This window comes from Sebastes fasciatus, chromosome 19 (assembly GCF_043250625.1).
Source record: "Sebastes fasciatus isolate fSebFas1 chromosome 19, fSebFas1.pri, whole genome shotgun sequence".
Taxonomy (NCBI): domain Eukaryota; kingdom Metazoa; phylum Chordata; class Actinopteri; order Perciformes; family Sebastidae; genus Sebastes; species Sebastes fasciatus.
Genome location: NC_133813.1, coordinates 20,643,525 through 20,662,811, shown reverse-complemented (window position 1 = coordinate 20,662,811; position 19,287 = coordinate 20,643,525). Strand labels below are relative to the sequence as shown.

The following is a 19,287-nucleotide window of genomic DNA, read 5'->3' as shown; positions in this document are numbered from 1 at the left end:
TTCCTTGATGTTTTTATTGAACAGATTTTTATTATATTTTAATGCAAGCCTTAACCAATATTCAATATGAACTATTCATGGTGTTAAGTACTGTGGGTCTTTTAAATGTGACACTTACACTCATGTCATTTGAAATTACAGCAAAAAACTGGGAACTGCATGACACAGATGCTCTAATGGATATGTTTGGTGATTTATTGAGCAACTGTACAGAACACGTTGTGATACACGGGCCATGCAGTGAGCGGACCACGACTCCTTTTACTTCTTCACCAGCTGGATAACATCTTCGTCTTCCATCACGTGGTCCTTGCCCACCTTTTGAGGGTTGTGTTTCACAGATGCACCCCACACGAGAGCACTGAAAGAAAAAAAGATATTGAAATGATCGTAACTGAATGATTCCTTTAACCCTTTAAACTCTGCTATAGAAATGGTCTGCCAGTGCCTACATCGGAATTTTGGCTAATTGTGATGTCATTTCTTGAAGTATCTTCAAATGTTTCATATCCCTAAAATCTGTACAACCTAAGCTACAAGATTATTTAAGTCAATTAAACCATAATTGATAAACAGATTTACAAAAAAAAAAAAATCTGACATGTTTTTTCATGATCCAGAATATTTCTAATTGTAGAAACATGAAAACATTTCTCAACAATCCATAAGTCATTTGAACCATGCACATTTAAAAAAAAAAGTTTTTGACATATGCTCATTTTTACGAGTGAGTGCAAAGACATTTTGATAGTTCTGTTACGTTCAGCACGTAACTACAGCTGCAGCGATTCATCAATTAGTTCTCAACTACTAAATTAATCGCCAACTATTTTGATAATCGATTAATCAGTTCAAGTAATCTTTTAAGAAAGAAAAAAAAAGCTCCTTAAATGTGAATATTTTCTGGTTTCTTTACTCCTCTATGACAGTAAACGGATTATCTTTGAGTTGTAGACAGTTTGAGGACATCATCTTGGGCTTTGGGAAACACTGATCGACATTTTTCACCATTTTCTGACATTTTTAGATCAAACAACTAATCGATTAATCGAGAAAATAATCAACAGTTTAATCAACAATGAAAATAATTGTTAGTTGCAGTCCTACACGTAACTCAATGACGTCATCAGGAGCGTACAACGTGATGACGCGAAAGACAGACAGCCTTAGCTTTCTGCTGCAAAAAAAATTAATGCTCTAACTTATGTTTTTTTATTTTGCATTGATTTTGACTGGATCATGCAAACAACGATCTCCTGCGAGTGGTCTGTTTTACACCACCTTATAGAACCACAAAAAAAGTGAAGAAAGCGCTCATCATGCGGTAATCCACACCTTAGTTACACCAGAAAATAATTCATACAGATACTATTAGTCTCTCTTTGCTACAGCAACAATGGTTCTGCACCATAAAGTAACCTGCAGGGTACAAAACGACATCCTTTAGTTACAAAGGATTTCTAATCGCGTGTGTCACTGTTTGACCCATTAATTCCCAGGAGGACGGGTAATGCTCAGCAGCACTAACATATCCACTGATTGATGATCTCGGCTCTCCCATTTGGAAATGGTGGTGCAACACATCATCTCAGATCTTAATCCAGACTCTCACATTAATGCTTATCTGGCGTACCTCGCTGCAAAAAGGGCGATGGCGTGATTAAAGCGACTGTGTTGTTTTAAACCAATGACCACTTGTCAGTCTGGTGTAGGGTAACTCTATCATTGCTTTTTAGCAGTCATCCTTGAAGAAACTGGAGCAGATGAATATTATTATTATTACTGATCTAAGTGATACTCGCTGTGTAAGTAAATGTATATTTCTTTACAATTCTGATGTACTGGATAACCTAATGTCATCTGTTTGGATTAAGACACAATGAAATTATAAAAAAATGATGGAGAAAAAAACAAAACTTAAATCTGTGTGCTAAGAGACAAAATTCCCTTTAAAAAGTGAAAAAGTGAAATCTACAATACTCACTACTTGAGTTCTTTGATGAGGTTTTTGTGAATCTTCAGGCAGAAATCCTCGACAGCAGTGTGTTGGTCAGGGAGCACAACAGGAGACGTGTAATCAGGAAGCTGGCCTTTGGGTTTAGTGTAGCTGCAAATGAACACATGATCTCAGTCAAATCCTCCAGTCTGAAATTTCACATACAGTAGATTCCTTGTTCTGCACCATTTAAATCTCCTTTCCACCTCCATTAACACCCCCTAGTGGTTGACTGCGTGAACAACTCTTACATGCGCACAAGCTGCAGGTAGTCCCACATCCTCTCCAGCAGGTCGTCGAAGTTCCAGCGGTGGTGGGCCGAGATGGGGACACAGTGGGGCACCTTGTAGATGATGTCGAGCTCCTCGATGGAGATCTGATCGATTTTGTTGAGCACATAGATGCATGGCATGTAGACCCTGTTGTGACAAGAGATGGTAAGTGGCTGCGGCCCATGAAATTTCTGCGTCGACAGCAAATTATTCACACCTTTGGGTCGACCTTAAAAATCTAATCAGTTCATCCGAGAGTCCAAGTGGACGTTTGTGCCAAATCTGAAGAAATTCCATCCAATTTTTGCATGCATATTAAAACAGACATGACAGACATTTAATTTAGCTTCTTATTTATTTTAACAAGGTCATTTCTAATGCATGTGTAGGAGGGTTGAACCATTTTGAAAAAAATATCTAATTGGGTTTATTTTGACTGGTATTGCAACTGCGATATGATTTGCCATATTAGAGAGAGAATGATAATTCTTACAGCTCTGTACCAAACAAAGATGTTTTCATAAGTCTGTAGAATATGATGTGTAGGCCAGGACATCTCTGCAGCACAACAATATTTAATGTAAAATGATATTTTGACACACATTTCACCTTCAACAATTATTGTGCCTCATGCGATTTGAAAATTGCAGTAGGCCATATTATATATATATAATATATATATATAATATATAATATATATATTATATATAAATATATATATATATATATATATATTATATATAATATATATATATATATATATATATATTATATAATATATATATTATATATAATATATATATATATATATATATATATTATATATAATATATATATATATATATATATATATTATATAATATATATATATATATATATATTATATAATAATATATATATATATATATATATATATATATATATATATATATTTCTATTTCTATAAAATTCTATAAAATTTCCATTAATTGTGCAGCCCAGTGTAGTAGTATATATGTTGCACTAAATTATGAGCAGGGTATTATAAATTCTGTAGAATTCATGAGCTTTTCTATGAAAGGAAATATAATATAAGTTTAGCAACGGTTTTATTCACAAACCAGACTCCGTGTGTCTGCTAGCTTTACTTCCTCTTTTCTTTCTGGACTTTTGTCCCTGGGAAGGTACGCGTGTTTTTTGCTCTTTTACTTTCTGAGTTTTTGCTGTATTCGTGACATCAAGCTACTTTAAAGCGTAAAGTGAATGTACTACTGATATGTTTTTTTGCATTTTGGAGTTAAAATGTTATTTATTTTCATACGTACATCTGTTCATTAGAAGACAACTTAAGGCATGCGTGTGGCAGAGATGTGTAGCTTGTAAGGCTGGAGTGTCTCTGCTAAGACCATGTTGGTTAGCGTGGAGTATTTTATGACTCTGTTCACGGTGTTACACAAGAACAGAGAGCATTTATGCAAAAGAGATTGTGAATGCTTTGTTGTAATATTTTACAGAAAGAATATATTTTGGTTATTCATTTCTTTTACAAGACTTTTATTTATCCCACTGCAATATCAATGTGTATTATACTCTCTTTTCGTTCCGGTCTTTTCCCTGGATAGGCACAGAGAGCATTTTTATGCAGGAGAGACCTTGTGAATGCTTTGTTTTATTACTATTGTTGCCATGTCTGGTGCATTGCAATAAAATGCAGACAGTCCTTCTGGGAAGGGATTTCCTTGTCTAATATACAACACAGCTACACATGCCCCACCCGACATTTTCCATATCTTTGATTTTAACGCATTTGCTTTTTATATTTAATTACGTCGAGGAATGCTAAGGCCATAGGTTTTTAAGTCAGAGATGACATGGCATAACTACACTTTATACAAACGTGTATGAAAAAATGGTAAGTGGTCTAAAAATGCAAGTGGGATTGGAAACCATAAATAGCAATATCAAATTTATCTGCACTGGTGTAGTGGGAATTTAAGACTCCAACAGGCCACACCCACTGTGAATGACTAAGGAGGGCCCATTGTGGCACTTCAGCAGCTTACCGATTTCCCTCCACCACATCAATGAGGTCATCAGCTGTGGAGTCGCTGCGCAGAGTGATGTCGGCATTGTGGATCTTGTACTCTGCCAGGATACTCTTAACAGTATCACCATCCAGCTCGGTTTGTACACACTAAAGAGAGAGAGAGGGGACGACAGGCATGATGTCAATCAACAAAGAGACAATGAAGGATGAAATACTTTAGACGTATGACATTGTACAATTTACATCATGCTTCAAGTGCACTATAATGAAAATATATATACAGCCAATGAAGGTCAGGAGAAATGTGAAATGTGTAGGAGCAACTTAGTTAAGTGTAATCTCATACATGTCCACCAGATGGCAGCATTGAAAAGTGTTTCAGTGTTTGTTACCAAGGTAAAAAGGGTTGTCTGCATGCAGATCAGTGCAAACTTTTAAATAACTTCGTTATATACACACGCACGCACGCGTGCACACACAGGTTATTAAAGGCTTTCACATGTTTGGTCAAACTAATGGGTTGCCAGAAAAATGCCCATCATTAAAACAAACTAACAGTCCACCACAAATATCCCTGACAACTAAAATCCTGCATGCCAGAATAACGGCATCATTGATGATCACATCATGATAATCTCACTTTTCCAGCTCTTCATTTGGTTGAAAAATAGACAACCAGCATTTATAAACACTGTCACACATATATCACACTAAAACCAAATAAAAACTCTTATGAGCATTACATTATTTATTTCAGTGAATCACTAATGCTGCGTTCACACCAAAGGCAAAGCGAATTTTTGTCTTGTGTTACTCGTGCGAGTTTCACCGCCAGGATCATTTGTGTTCATTAGAATCACTCGGGCTAGATGTGCCAGAGAGGAGGAGGAGCTTACCTCCATTTAGATACCAACGTTTCATCAATCATGGCCGAAATAACCATTATTGCTGCTTTGTAAAGTTGTGGTAGTCCAAGATACGTCGGAAAACCAAACCCCGTTCTGTCTGGCTTCATAACATCATCTGCCGGCGCTCGGTGAATTTCACCGGGCTTTACTAACTGTATCTAGCAAGCCACATGTCGCTACAGAGGTATGAACCCAAAATAAACAGATTGAGCTGTGATTTAATTGCAATAAATTAATCAAAAGTGTGCCGAAATAACTACATAATGCCGATTTGTGTTTGGAGTTCGAATCGATCAGTGCCAGGCTATGCAGCTGCTCCATCAACACTCAACATAACATCATCTAGGCATAAATACAGCAGCAACGTTGTTGTTTATACCATAGACAGTCTGTGGTTTATACACATACATTTATACACAGAGTTTCGTCCGATCTCTGTACAAATACTACTAATACTCTGTACTATCGTAGCTCTGGGTGCCCACAGACAGCTACAATATTTTTTTCCTCCATTTCTGATTCAAAAACGTTGGGATGTAAATGACGACAGCAGGAGAATCTCAACGCTGATAGGCTTTCATCAGCGTCACACGAATATCTCACCGGAGTAGTAATATTTATATTTGTGTCCTTCACGCCAGGTGACTTGCGTCTATTCGCCTCTTTGCAAAGACTTTGTATGTAATCGTGCTGCGCGAAAGGTTTGTTTTCGCATTTGGTGTGAATGCCCCATTAGAGGTGAAAATTGTGAGACATACTGTAGCTGTGAAGTTGATGCCTCCTTTGTCCTTCCTCTTGAAACCAATGTTGGGTGGTTGCTTGTTAAGTCGGATGCCAAAGCCCTCCAGCTCGTGTTCTATTAGCTTCTTATGACCAAGAGGCTTCAACACATCGAGCACTATCAGGATTAGGTTGCAAGTTCGAGCCACTAAAACAGAGGGAGGCAGGAGAAGCAGACATTGGTTAGAGCAGAAGCAATCACATCGCTTCTGTAGTAGATACAGTGTGTATCTACAACCATTTATTAATAATAACACCGGTGAGACTTTACTCTTTCCTGCTACCATTTAAGCACACCAAATGCATCTAAATGTGTTTGTCACAGTGTATATTGTTCGCTAAAGCATTAGCTGTAAGCCAATAGTATATCAAAACTTTGTTAAAGCAAGCTTGTGTGGCACCATTGTGGTCAGAAAACCCTATGAGCGGAAATAAATAACCCTAAACATGTTCCACTCTTGATGAGGTTTCATTTTACCTTTTTGATGCCATTAGAAGAAAATAACAGCACACACAGTAATGACAAAAGTGTCTCATTAAATGTAACATTAATGCACAATATCCATATGGGAAGAACTAAATGTACCCGGTATCATCCTTTGTTTTAAAATTCTATTTTGTCATTGAAAACCTGTCTTAGCTTACCTGCAATGACCTGTCTGCCTCTGCCCTTGCCATCCTTGGCCCCCTCAATGATTCCTGGGAGATCCAGGAGCTTAGAGGAATGATGCAAGAACGTAAAATTAGCAACTTACTGACGACATTTTGCAGCTATTGAACAAACAAGAAATTCTTGTACCTGAATTTTGGCCCCTTTATAGCGAATGACTCCAGGTACCGTTGTAAGAGTGGTGAACTCGTAAGCGGCAACCTCAGAGTACACTCCTGCGAGGTTACTTAGCAGTGTTGACTTCCCCACTGAGGGAAAACCAACGAAGCCAATACGAGCATCACCGGTTTTTGCAACATCAAAACCTAAAAAGACAAAAAAAGTCTCAGAATAACAAAATATCCACTATGGTGCTTTAGATGACAGAAGCGGCTTCAAGGCATCTTTGCAATAAAATCTAGATTAGAGTATAAACTGTACCAAGTATTTGGAAATCGTGATCATACCTTCTCCAGTCGCACCAGCACTGCCTCCTTTTGGTGTGATGAGTTCCCTCCTCAGTTTGGCAAGACGGGCTTTGAGCAGACCCAAGTGGTGAGCTGTGGCCTTGTTCCTCTGCGTCCTGGCCATCTACAATTAACAATAACACCAGCATGAAGTCTCTTACTTGTTCATTACATGACAATTTTGTCGTAACCAGTGATGTTAAGACAGCTTTTACTGTTTACAGTCGGGCAGAACTACACATTAGAGAAAAACAATAGCTTATGATAAGCTGTAGATTAACTTTGGAATACATTTTTGTGCAGAAAGGGGAGTGTGGATTTGGTCCCCCATCCATTACATAAGATATTCCTTTATTAGTCCCGCAGTGGGGAAATTTGCAGTGTACAGCAGCAAAGGGGATAGTGCAAAAAACAAGATGCATCAGCTAACACAGTAAAAAAAGAGCTAAACAAAGAGTAACAAAATATGAACCATTTAAATAGAAGGAAATGCATGGAGAAGAGACCTTAATGGCCATGAACAGGAGGACTAATTATAATATGAAGCAACAGTTTCGGCGTTCATATGTGACGCTGACTATTGTTTTTATTATTTTAGACTTGAAAAATAGGGAACCCATCCTTTAAAGTAACTAGCTGGTAGGATATAAGATAATGATGACTACAAACCATTGGGATCTGTTTTAATGGGAGGTTTTCCTTTACCTGGCATCTCTGCATCCCCACCTGCTCAGTTGAGCCATTTCAAGACAGCACCACAGTCTAAATTTAACTTGTGAGGGGTCATTACTAACCCTGAAGCGTCAGCTAGGTTCATGTTTCTTACTGTAACTTACCATCTCTGCTGAAATAAACTTTGAAAAAAAAGTTTTGAAATTTGTGTTTGGTGGATTATTTCTCTGTTGTTACAATGCTATTTGGCATTGTATTTTACACCATTGGAAAGGCTGTTTATTTACCTTCACAATGATGTCCAACTTGTAAGGATCATGCATTTGTGGGATGAGCAGCACAGCTGATTATGTGGGTAGTGCCCAAGACAAATCTGCCAAAATGCTCTGCCAATGGTAAACAGTGTATTCTCCTGTTGGTGTTGACTCTTGTTTTGAGTTGTTTGGTGGATTGGATGATTGAACTCTCTATCAGTAACAAGGAACAAACAAGATATATTGGCTATTTTACACTTTATTCATTTAATACACCGTCAGGAGCCTCAATATTCTTACGAGTTGGACATCATTGTGAAGGTAAATAAACAGGCTTTCCAACCATGGATAATAAAATGCCAATTAGCATTATAACAACAGAGAAATAATCCACCAAACACAGATTTCCAAACTTTTTTTTTCTGAGATTACATAGAAATAATCTATTTTAACTATAACACTACATCTACCTCTACCCTTACACTGCACATTCATCTTCTAAACCTTCATGTTCAGGGCTGATTTCACACCTTCACACATTTAAATGGCTGAAAATAACCACCATAACACGGTATTGTAATCCTGTTTTACATGTAATCTTTGTAGCCCAATTTATTGGGAGGAAACCCACTGACAAGTTGTCATGGCAGCTAAAACACTGTTGTCTCTCATGTTAAACGAACTCAGGAACTCTAGAACTCTGGAATGGATGCAGGGTTTTATACAACAGCAAACCACGTTGCGTGGTAACCGTCTCTAAGGTTATGCTAACTTACTGACCTCACACTACCTGATAGCAATGTTCTCTCACTTCTAACTAATAAACCATTCACAAGTCAAACGAGCACGTAAAGCAACTTGTTCAACACACACTGTAAGCTGTCAGGAAACTGTGGAGCAGACATGAGGAGTGTAATACGTGGCCCAGCTGTGGGAGCTAGGCTAATAGCTCCATGTGGCTAACTAGCAGTTAGCATGTAGCTACAACGTGACCAGCCGGCTATCTACTTATACTCCTTACCTCACTCTCAATCTCTGAGATCTTGACGAGTATACTCATGGTGATTCCTGTGTACAGCCGACGTTACCGAAAGAAGTTAGAACGATTTTAACGTGGAAGTTGGCAAAGTTAGATGTTGTTTTAGCCTTTAGCATGTGCGCCGGTCCGACCCACGCAAGTCCCGCTGTGTGCGCTGCTTCGCGGGAAATCTCGCGAGGATATACCTTGTAGTGCTGTGCCCGGTGCGTTGACTGACAGGACAACAATTCTTCTTCTTCTTCTTCTTTGGTGTTTATTGGCAAACCATCTTAGAGGTTTTACCGCCACCATGTGGGCTGGAGTGTGGAGCAGTCGATTGTATGTTGTAAGCTTTTGTATTTATTGGCTTTAATAGGCTATTTATTGTGTTTATTGTATTTGTTTGATGACTGTGTGGTACTGCTGACTGTACAACAAATTGCCCCTAGGGGATAATAAAGTTTTCCTTGACCCTTGACTTTGACAGGAGATTGTGCAAAAACAAAATAAAAAAAATAAAAATAAAAATAATAATAATAATAATAATGAGGAAAACTCTAGATTCGTTTAGCTAAATCAGTTTCTCTTAAAAACTGAATAATTTCACAGTATATGTCATCTGCTGTATTAAGCCACTTAACTTGAATATTTCCCTCTACCTCCATCTACTTTATACATCTACACTACATTTCAGAGGCAAATATTTAACTTTTTACTCCACTACATTATTCTACATTAAAGATACAACACTAGTTAAGATTTTGAATAAAAAAACATATGACCATCTTGTAGAATAAAATGTGGTGTTAAAGATTAAACCAGGCTAGTGTCCCTTTACATACAGTAAGAGCACTTGGTGCTCATCATCACAGGTTTCAGATGTTTGTGAGTTGTTAGCAGTTCCACCAAAGAGTCATATCCCATCTTAAGTTTTGGTTTAATTTAAATAACTGTTACAGAGCCAAGAACTTTATTGTTCCCACTTTTATACCCCATTAAACATCGCAATCCCCCAGATTTATCTTGTGATCCTTTGGAGGGGCCCGGCCCATAGGCTAGGAACCACTGAACTAAACTGAACATAACTTTATATACAGTAAAGTTGTTAAAACTAGTTATACACCGACCACCTGTAATAGTAAAAGGCTGTTTACTCATTGAAACAACCGGATTTCATATATATAATTCTAATATGTCAGTTACAGGGGGCATTTTTCTGCATAGTGACTACTTTTATTTTTGATATTTTAGTAGTTTTTTTAAACTTTTACTTAAGTAGGATTTTTTAATGTAGGCTGCACCTGATTCGTCTGTTATCATGCCACTAAATAGGCATTATCATTCGCTATAAGCACCGTAGATGTGGATCATTAGGGGCCTACTATGTTGTAAAAGAGAAAGTGAAACTTAAAAGCAACACGTTCTAACATGTAAAACTGAATGAAACATTGCACACACAAACAAAAAGGCTTCTTTAGGTTTAGGCAACAAAACTAGGCCTACAACTTCTTTAGGTTTAGACAAAAAAACCACTTAGTTTAGGGAAAAACATTGTGTTTTGGGTTAAAATAACTACGAGCACAAAGACAACTACGCAATGTTGGTTTCACACAAGATGCGAACTCCGGTCTCCATGGGTGCTCCTGTCATAATAACTATGGTCGCTAGAGATTGCTGTTGTGGTGTTTTATAACTTCTTTTGGTGATCTTCCATGTGAATAGATGATAAAACCTACTAGCGGGTGTAGTAGGCCCCTGTTGACCCACATCTATGGTACTTATAGCGACTGATAACGCCTATTTAGTAGCCTGACAACAGTCTAATCGGCTGGATTTTTACTTGTAATGGAGTATTTTTACATTGTGGTATTGGTACTTTTATTTAAGCAAAATAGTTCTTCTTCTACCACGATGGTCAGCCTCTTACAGTCATTAAAATGCCTACAAGTTACTGTCTAGGGCAAAATTGACCCTGCATATACACACACACACACTTTCATTTGCCTCCAGTTATTGATTTGTCAGTGAGAAATCAAGAAAGGTTGTCACACCAAATCAAATCAAATTAAATTGAAAAGTGATTTTGACCACAAATTATTATACAGTTATATGTTGATGTAATTGTCTTACTTGTTTATGCAGGGACACACACAAACACACACACACACACACACACACACACACACACACACACACACACACATCACTTGTCCTATTCAATACAAATTCTCACACAATAAAAAAGGACGCAGGCCAATCAAATTATATATTTTATATTGTTTAATTGTTTATTGTTTAAGTCGCATACAGTATAATCTCTCATTGGTTTCTATGTTGCTGAAGTTTGTGGACTGAACATCTGTCGTTTTGTTGACCATCTGATTGGTTAGTGGGTGGGCTGGTTGAACAACATCAGTGCTGCTGATTTGATGATCTCCTCTGACCCATGCTATGCTCCGCGAACCTTGAAGAGGTTTCATTAACAACATGTTCATATGGTGAATATCAATATCTTGAGGGTATATTGGTCACATCAGGGCTTTTCACACAGTTGATGCGGAGATAGACTGTGTGAAAGGCCAAGGAGGATATTTCAATCAAATTTAAAATCTTAATTTGATTTTTGACATTAAAAGTAGGTAGATTTACCAGTTCTGCTCTTGAATATTGCTCTTCCAGCTCATCCAACAGTGTCATCTAAAGCCTTTGCTGTAAAAAATAAATGCAATCTGAGGAATAATGCAGTTTTTAAATAGTCTATAAGCAAGTTCAGGAAAGAACCTAATAGACGACTTTATGTATCTTAACTCCGGTCCAAGAAATATTAAACCATATGCTAGATATGCTGAATCTGTCGCTTCATACATCCCCGTTGTAGTCTGTTTAGTTGTAAGAGGTGTGCTTATCCTCATCAAAATATATAAAAATAGGCATTTTCTTTTTAAAAGGTAGATACGGTTTCAGCGAGTTGTTGTTCAGCATCTGTTGTTGCCCAGCTGGGGTGACAGCAAGCATAAATAGCACAGGAGGGAAGGACAGGAGGTGAGACACAGCAAGACAAGGGGTAAATACTGAGTTTGTGATCACTCAATACATTTCTGTAGACCTCTATACAGGCCTACTTTAATGCTTTTTTGTGGAAAACAAATAAAGGGCTTTGACTTGATTCATCAACACTAGCCACAACTTGAGAATTGACAATAATAAACCCATGCCCAAACATCTCAAATGTTCTTCTTTTAATGAGCAACGCATCTTTATATCATACGTCAGTCAGCATTGAAGTGCATTGATTAAAAAGTAAGTGCAAGTACAGATTTTGATGCATTCATTTTTGACTAGAGGATTAAATTATTTGCAATGTCGCCCCAAAAAATAGTCATTCTAACAGGGGCACTCTGCAAAGGAAAACCGCTATAGTTGATGCTGTTTCTAACCTAAAAGATATATGCTTTTTTCTCCTCATTTCAAGCTTTTTAAGTTATCTCTGAGTGACAGTGTGCAGGAGCGATTTTCATCTGCTGTCTGCTCTCGGTTCACTCCAGTCCGTCAAACACAGCACTTTTCCCCAATATCACTGTCATGCTTCCTGACTGATTTCTCAGTGGTTTCTCAGTTTGCTTTGAGGAAAACGGCAACTGAATCAAGCCAGCGGAAGCACAAAGTCTGTGAGAAGCACTATTTTAGTGCAATAGTTTCACACATGGTAACCTTGCCACCTAAAACTGGCTATCTCTGCATAGAGATGGAGTAGAGTTCGTATCCCCATCGATAGGCCTTTTACTGAGGGAAGCGCCATTATTTGTGGTCATGTCACCCGAGCAAGGATAACATCATTTTTTGAGGTAATAAAAAACAAATAACAGCATGAAGTTATCCATTAAAATGCATTGTCCCCAGTATCTTGGATTCTGTCATCAGAATTTGGATAATACTTATTGAAACCATAAGGCTTTACGATAAATGCAACTTGGCCATATGATGGCAAAAGTCTTCAGTGGAGGCCTTCCCCTTGGACTCTAGCTGCTCTCGGAGGAGGTGGGCGGCGCTGTGGAGGACGACCTCCGTCGGGACACTGACTGTGAACGCTCAGGGCTGTGTTTGTCATAAGGCTGGAGCTGCACCTCCAGGAAGTCCCTGTGCTGCTGGCTGATGACCTGGCTGATGAGTCCCGGCAGAGCCTGCAAGTTACTCAGTAGAGTCTCCAGCTTTGTCTCCAGCAGGGCGATCCTCTTCTCCATGTCTTCTCCTCTCTCATTTAAGTCCGATATCATGTCATACATGATGTTCTGAGTCTGGAAGAGGGGAGAGGAAACACACTTAACAATGATCCTTTTCCAAATGTGGTGTTATTTTTGATGGATAACCTGGAAATACTGTATGTATCAATTATTAGCACACAGGATAATATACAGATAAAAACACAGGCTTCTTTAATACTTCAATACATATACAGTTGAAAGAGCTCCTTCTGAAAGAGAGAGGAAAGGAAATAGATTAAGAGATTCACTTTCTCAACACATTCTGGTCAGACTTTAAATAATAGAAGAAAAAACAACAGTTAATTGTCTGACACAAAAAATAATTAAAGGATAGGTTTCACATCTGCCTGAAAACAATACTCACATGCCAATATGTACATTGAAAGCATTAATGGTCGTGGCAATTGTTCCTCCTCTCTGTACTGGCAGCAAAGAGATCCCTCTCTCAAGGCCCTGACATACCAAGCCGACGGTCGGCTGTTGGTGAGCATCCGTCGGCCTAGTTTTTTCGTCGTGTCCCACACCGTTGGCTCTAGTCTGCCGTGTCAGAGTTTTTTTTAGCCGATTCAGCATTTTGAATCGGTGGCGGAACCCGTCGGTGAGAGAAATCACTCTGATCGGCTGTTCAGCTTAAATGAATCAGTGCATGAGAAGAGAAACGGAAATGAGGAAAGCAAGCCAAACGAGTAAAGTCCAGAGGAAAAACACAGAAGACTCTTCTCATTTTTCATTTTCATCTGATTACTCAATACACAATATTTTCACAGCGACATAGCTGTCTGGAATGAAGCTAAGTGGTGAGAGAGAGGAGTGTGAAAATGGTCGGCAAACGCTGCTTTGTTTCATGTACGTATCATAACAACGACTTGTATATCTGCAGTCCTTGGTCTTCGGGTTTCCCTTTTTGAAAGACAAATACAGACTACCGCGACCTGCTGGTAGGGATAGTTATTTCCTCTCACGCAGGAGCAGAACATACGTGATAGTTGGCCGTCGGCTCTAGTCTTTGCGGTGTGTTTGAGTGCAACTTTTTGGCCAAGACAAAGGAGATGTGAGGCGACGCAACTGGTGGCTTCCATCTCCGCTAGTTCTTTGATGTCGAGTTGGTGTGTCTGAGCCTTAAAGCGATTTCAATGACAGTGATGGGGGACAAAATCCACAGTCATTTTAAAGTTTGGTTGAAGCCAATATGAGCCTTCAGCAGTCTGAGTTAAATAAATCAAGTGGGTATCTGCCAAAGATGCAGTCTTTTTAGTTCCCTTTCATGCATCAATGGACAGGATTTTCTTACTGAGCTACACTGGAGGGAAAGTAACACAAAGAGGGAATTTTGTACTAAGAACAGAATAACTTTGGAAGATACCCACTTAAGCTGCTTTCACATGATAAGAAATTTGCTCTTCACTCACTGCGAGGTAGAGCGCAGAGACTCGCAGAGGCAACGGGTATAATATGTCACCTAAAAGAGCACAAGGAATGCCAGTCACTGTTTCTAGGTAACAACAACAGTTGCAGCTGTTCTCATTGATTGCACTTTGAGAGGTCAGCGGCAGTCGAGGTCAAAGTTGAAATAAGTTGAACTTTGAGCGCAGCGCTCAGTGGCGATTTCGAGTGGAGCGCCCGCCAAGGGTAGCGCTTTTGCCTTGTCGGGCGGCACCACTCTCTCCATAGGAAAACAATGGCCAGCAAGTGAAGAGCGATTTTACCACTGATCATGTGTGGGCGGCTTTAATGTGACAGACTCAGACTGCTGAAGCCTCAAATTGGTTTTGACTGAACATTGAAATATTATATAAATATTATAATATTTGTGCACTGAACAACAGTGGACTTTGTCCCCCATCACTTACAATGAAATTGCTTTAAAAAGAGGAAAAAAGTCTTTCAATGTACATAGAGGCATGTGGGTATTGTTGAAGACAAAGTTGAGAAAAGTGTAAACCTATCCTATCATCTCAGCATCTAACACAAAATGCCAAATGGGGTGGATAGAGAAATATCAGTAGTCAGCATGGAAATTCAGCCAAATTGACATTTTTGCAAGTTAAAGTAAATGCTTTTGTTATCGTACTATGATGGCGTCTATGTTATCCATTTTGTTGGCTGCAGTTTCCCAGCGAGAGGAGAGTAAATTCCACATTAAAAAAGGTCAGGGGAACATCAACCTTGAGAGCAATTTTCCATTAATGACCGGCAGAGAAGGGTAGATTTTATATGACCAGTTTACAAGACTTCATGCATGCCATGCAGAGTAGATTACATCAGCCTGTGACCTTGAGGAGACAGGAAAGGTGCCTGCTGAGTTTGCATGATGCTTTCTGCTCTTTGGATGCATCAACACATCTGTTCACGGACCTTTAAAAATATCCTGTAGCTCCTGCTTTGTAACTCCTGAGGTTCAGAAATAGTCAACAACACACTAAAGAAATCCATGTCACATTTGGGCCGAGGTGTGGTGGGTGATGCTGCCGGAGGGCGGTTTTCTGACGTATTATTCAGCGGAGGACTAATAATCCCTGGCAGCCCGGAGGCGATGCCATCCATCACTTACCTTGTCCTCCTCTGATTTGAGGCGGGGATAATGGGATAGGTTGTTTATGTGAATCAGTGGGAGCTAAAGTAGCACTGACACCGCTCAACCTGATGGCTATAGTGCAGACAAGGGTCTCACTGTGTTGTTTTACTTACGTCAACACTAATTTAATCCCTGATTTGTTGCCACGGGTAGATTTGTCAGCAGCTCACACAGTTCGTGTATAGAACCAAATACTTAAATGTTTGGATATATTATCTTATACACATGTAATCCTTCCTTTGAATACAAAATTGATTGCATGTGGAGCTGAACTGACCCAAGTCTGGGGCCTCATCTGTAAATCATGAAGACATTAAAAAGTGATGGTATGAAATGCCAGAGACCAAGAAAAGAAACCACGAGGGAACAAATATCATAAATAGAGGATGAAACTGAGGGAGCAAGAGGAGGCTATATGCCATTATAATAGATAATTGACACCATCAACCCATTTCTGGACGAGCGAGTGAGACAAAGAGGGAGAGGAGATTGTTTCAAACAGCAGCTTGAGTGAGCAATTTTTGCAAATTCTGCGGAGGGAAACAACATTCAGTGCATCACTTAAGCCACATAAAATGAAAAACCACGTCCCATATTAGACTGTGGAGGAGATAATGAGTTAAGGGGATACATTGTGATCTGAGGGATTTCACATTGCACTGCAGTGGCGATGCAGCTGCCAATGATATGTACAGCTCTTTTTAGCTCCATCTTTCCACTGAGAGGAGGAGACTGACGCTACTCTGCCCTCTTATGGCAACAGACTTGTATAACAGCGATTACAGATCCAGCTGAGTGCCACTGGCTTTAAGCCACCTCATATTCAATGTCACGTCCCGACTCTCGCTGCCGTTTTACAGAGCGAGGTGATCGGGGTATATTAACTAGGCTAATACCTTTCATGACACGCTGGCCTGGATCCAGTTTGACTGTGCTGTAATGTACGTTTGAATGTCAGAGCTTTCTGCCTCTCTCTCCTCTCTTTCTCTGCCTTTACTTCTGGCTGAATCATCAGATCACAGTGTGTCTCCCTTCCCAGGTTACTGTTTCTGCTGTGTCAGGCTGGCGCGCTGCCTGGTCTTTCCCTGAGGTTTGTCAACTCCTGTTTAGTGCATCTGGAGACAAACATCAGAGAAAGTGAAAAAAAACGGCACAGACACACAAAGGGGTTTCTCGTTGCTCTCATTCAGTAAATTTCCTGCGGGGTAGCAATTTACGCTGTGAAATAAAATGTTATTATTTCAAAAACCCAAAAAGATCAGAATCTCAGGTGAGAGCAGACAACCAGAAGCATCACACAGATTTGTTTTTAATCACCCTGTGAGCAGCCTGTCTGTTTATTTGACACCTGTAGACTTTGATTACATCAGAAAACACACACCTAATTCAGCAAGTGAACTAGCATGCATTGCAATCACACAAAAGGAGAGAAACTTATCAGGATAGTTGTGTGTCCTAATGTGCAATGCAGCAGTAGACTAGCTTACCTTTGCAAGGTCCACTAGTGAGTTTGCTTGGTCATTCAGCTTGCGTTGCTCCATTTTAACACTTCTCAATCTGAACACAAGACCATTCAGAACCCAATAAATTAACGCTATCAGAGTTTTGTCATTAAATTTGTGCACACACAAGGCATACACACGGAGAAGAGCACTCCTATAGGACATGCACAGGATGTGTGTAGAGAATGCAGGGGTCAGTCTGTTTGGTTGAGCTGCATGCACGTGGAAAAGAGACCACAGAAAGGGGAGAGCTGCTCTACGTCCTACTCAACCAGTACATACCCTTACACAAAAGAAGTATACTTCAAGTTTCTTAAGAATAGTTCAAGTATATTCCCAAGTATACTTTATGTAATAAGTATACTAATATCAATGTACTAGTAGTATACTTGTAAGTGTACTACTTCAATACTTCTTGGGACTAAATTGGCCCACTTTTTTTTAAAGTATACTTTAAACATGTGAATTTATAGGTATACTGTTAGTTTACTAGTTATTTACTTGTAGCCCACTTTTAAGTTTATGAAAGTACACTTTAAAGTATACTCAGAAAACTACTAGTTTAATAGTTTGTACTGCAAGTGAACTTGTAAGTTTTCTTGAAGTGAACTCATAGTACTTAGCCAGATGTACTTATACTTTTATGTATACTTTTCAGTATAAGCCAAGTATACTTGGACTTTTCTGTATACTTGCCAAGTACACTTAGACTTTTCTGTATACTTGTCGGTATAAGCTAAGGATACTTAAGTATAACTTTGTTAAGTATATCTCTGTTAAGTACATAAAAAGTAAACTGAATGCGTACTCTTAATTTTAAGTTTAAAAGAAGTATACTAATAGCACACTTGAATAAACTTCTTTTTTTGTAAGGGTATAACCATAATAAAGGAATGAGGAGGGCTTAAACCACTCAAGTCTGAAAGCTACTTGAGTAAAAAAAAGTTCTCCTTCTGGTTAAACCAACTTTTCTCTGTTTAAGTTTATGAATTATTTAGTCACTCAAAAGCCACAGTTATCAAACATTGTTTTATGTAAGGATAGAGACTAAAGTTTCATCTTTTGAGAGCAGCAATCTGCACATTTGTGGACCGTTTTTCTTTTGAGACTTTCCAATGCAAACATTAAAAAAACATGTGGCATCAGAATTGAGAAAAATGAATTAAGTTTGCCGCTTAAACTAGGAGACAGGAACTGCCCTGAATAGAAAATGACACATTACTTGTTTTAAAAAAGTCATAAAAGGCATAATTTTCCAGTTACAGTCTGCAAGTCTGCAAAAAAATATAACTTGCCTTCTTCATACAACATGCCTAAATAATTCACACCTCCTGTTTAATTAGGCTTCTGAAGCCTGGTTTTACTCATCTTCTCGGGGGGCTCAAAAACAGCAACTGTGCAGTATTGTAGAGTGTCGACCACACGTGGTTTCAAGATATTAAAGAGGTTGTTTTTTTCTTCCAGAATCACCCACGCATGCTAAATTAAACTGGGCACAATACACAGAATAGCATCTCGACGGCAAGTTTGCCTACGTTTCAGACTTTTGAAAATAATACAAAAACAAACCTATAACTAACTGAGGCATGAATGCAGTTTGAGGTGATTATAAGGTTGTGTGTGAATCAGAGGCAAACGGTGATGAAGATCGAGAAGGGATTTAAGGGACCCATGGGGAAGGGGGTGGGGTGGGGGGGGTAGTCGGTTAATTAGCTGAGATGCACCCATTCTCATGCAATGCGGGATCATTTCTCTGTTTCCTGCAGACAGGCAGATGTGGAGCGAAGATGACGGGTTAGACCAACAGAGGGTGCCACGGGAGTCACTAAAGGAAACTACAGGCAAGGGAAAGGCGTCCGAAATGCTTCATACAGAGCAGACTCTAAAGAGAATATAATACTATTGC

General features: G+C 39.0%; 2 protein-coding genes across 4 annotated transcripts in view; both read right to left on the bottom strand.

Moving 5' to 3' along the window:
- Window positions 1-9,228, bottom strand: drg1 (developmentally regulated GTP binding protein 1). Its single transcript, XM_074617443.1, has 9 exons — window positions 9,046-9,228; window positions 7,099-7,222; window positions 6,782-6,957; window positions 6,628-6,697; window positions 5,961-6,130; window positions 4,311-4,441; window positions 2,248-2,415; window positions 1,985-2,107; window positions 1-361 (listed from the first exon to the last, which is right to left on the bottom strand). Exons 1-9 carry the CDS (start codon window positions 9,082-9,084, stop codon window positions 262-264), a joined length of 1,101 nt encoding a protein of 366 aa, XP_074473544.1. The 5' UTR covers window positions 9,085-9,228; the 3' UTR covers window positions 1-261.
- Window positions 9,229-11,316: 2,088 nt separating this feature from the next.
- The window catches only part of kcnn2 (potassium calcium-activated channel subfamily N member 2), a 29,426-nt gene continuing 21,455 nt past the window's right edge, over window positions 11,317-19,287 (bottom strand). For 2 of the 3 annotated variants that reach the window (XM_074617821.1, XM_074617822.1), the window contains exons 8-9: window positions 17,367-17,436; window positions 11,317-13,337 (exon numbers count right to left, since the gene is read on the bottom strand). In XM_074617821.1, coding sequence (XP_074473922.1) covers window positions 13,062-13,337; window positions 17,367-17,436 — 346 coding nt within the window. In that variant the 3' untranslated portion in view covers window positions 11,317-13,061. The remainder of the gene's footprint in view (window positions 13,338-17,366; window positions 17,437-19,287) is intronic. The other variant, XM_074617823.1, reaches the window with a different exon arrangement.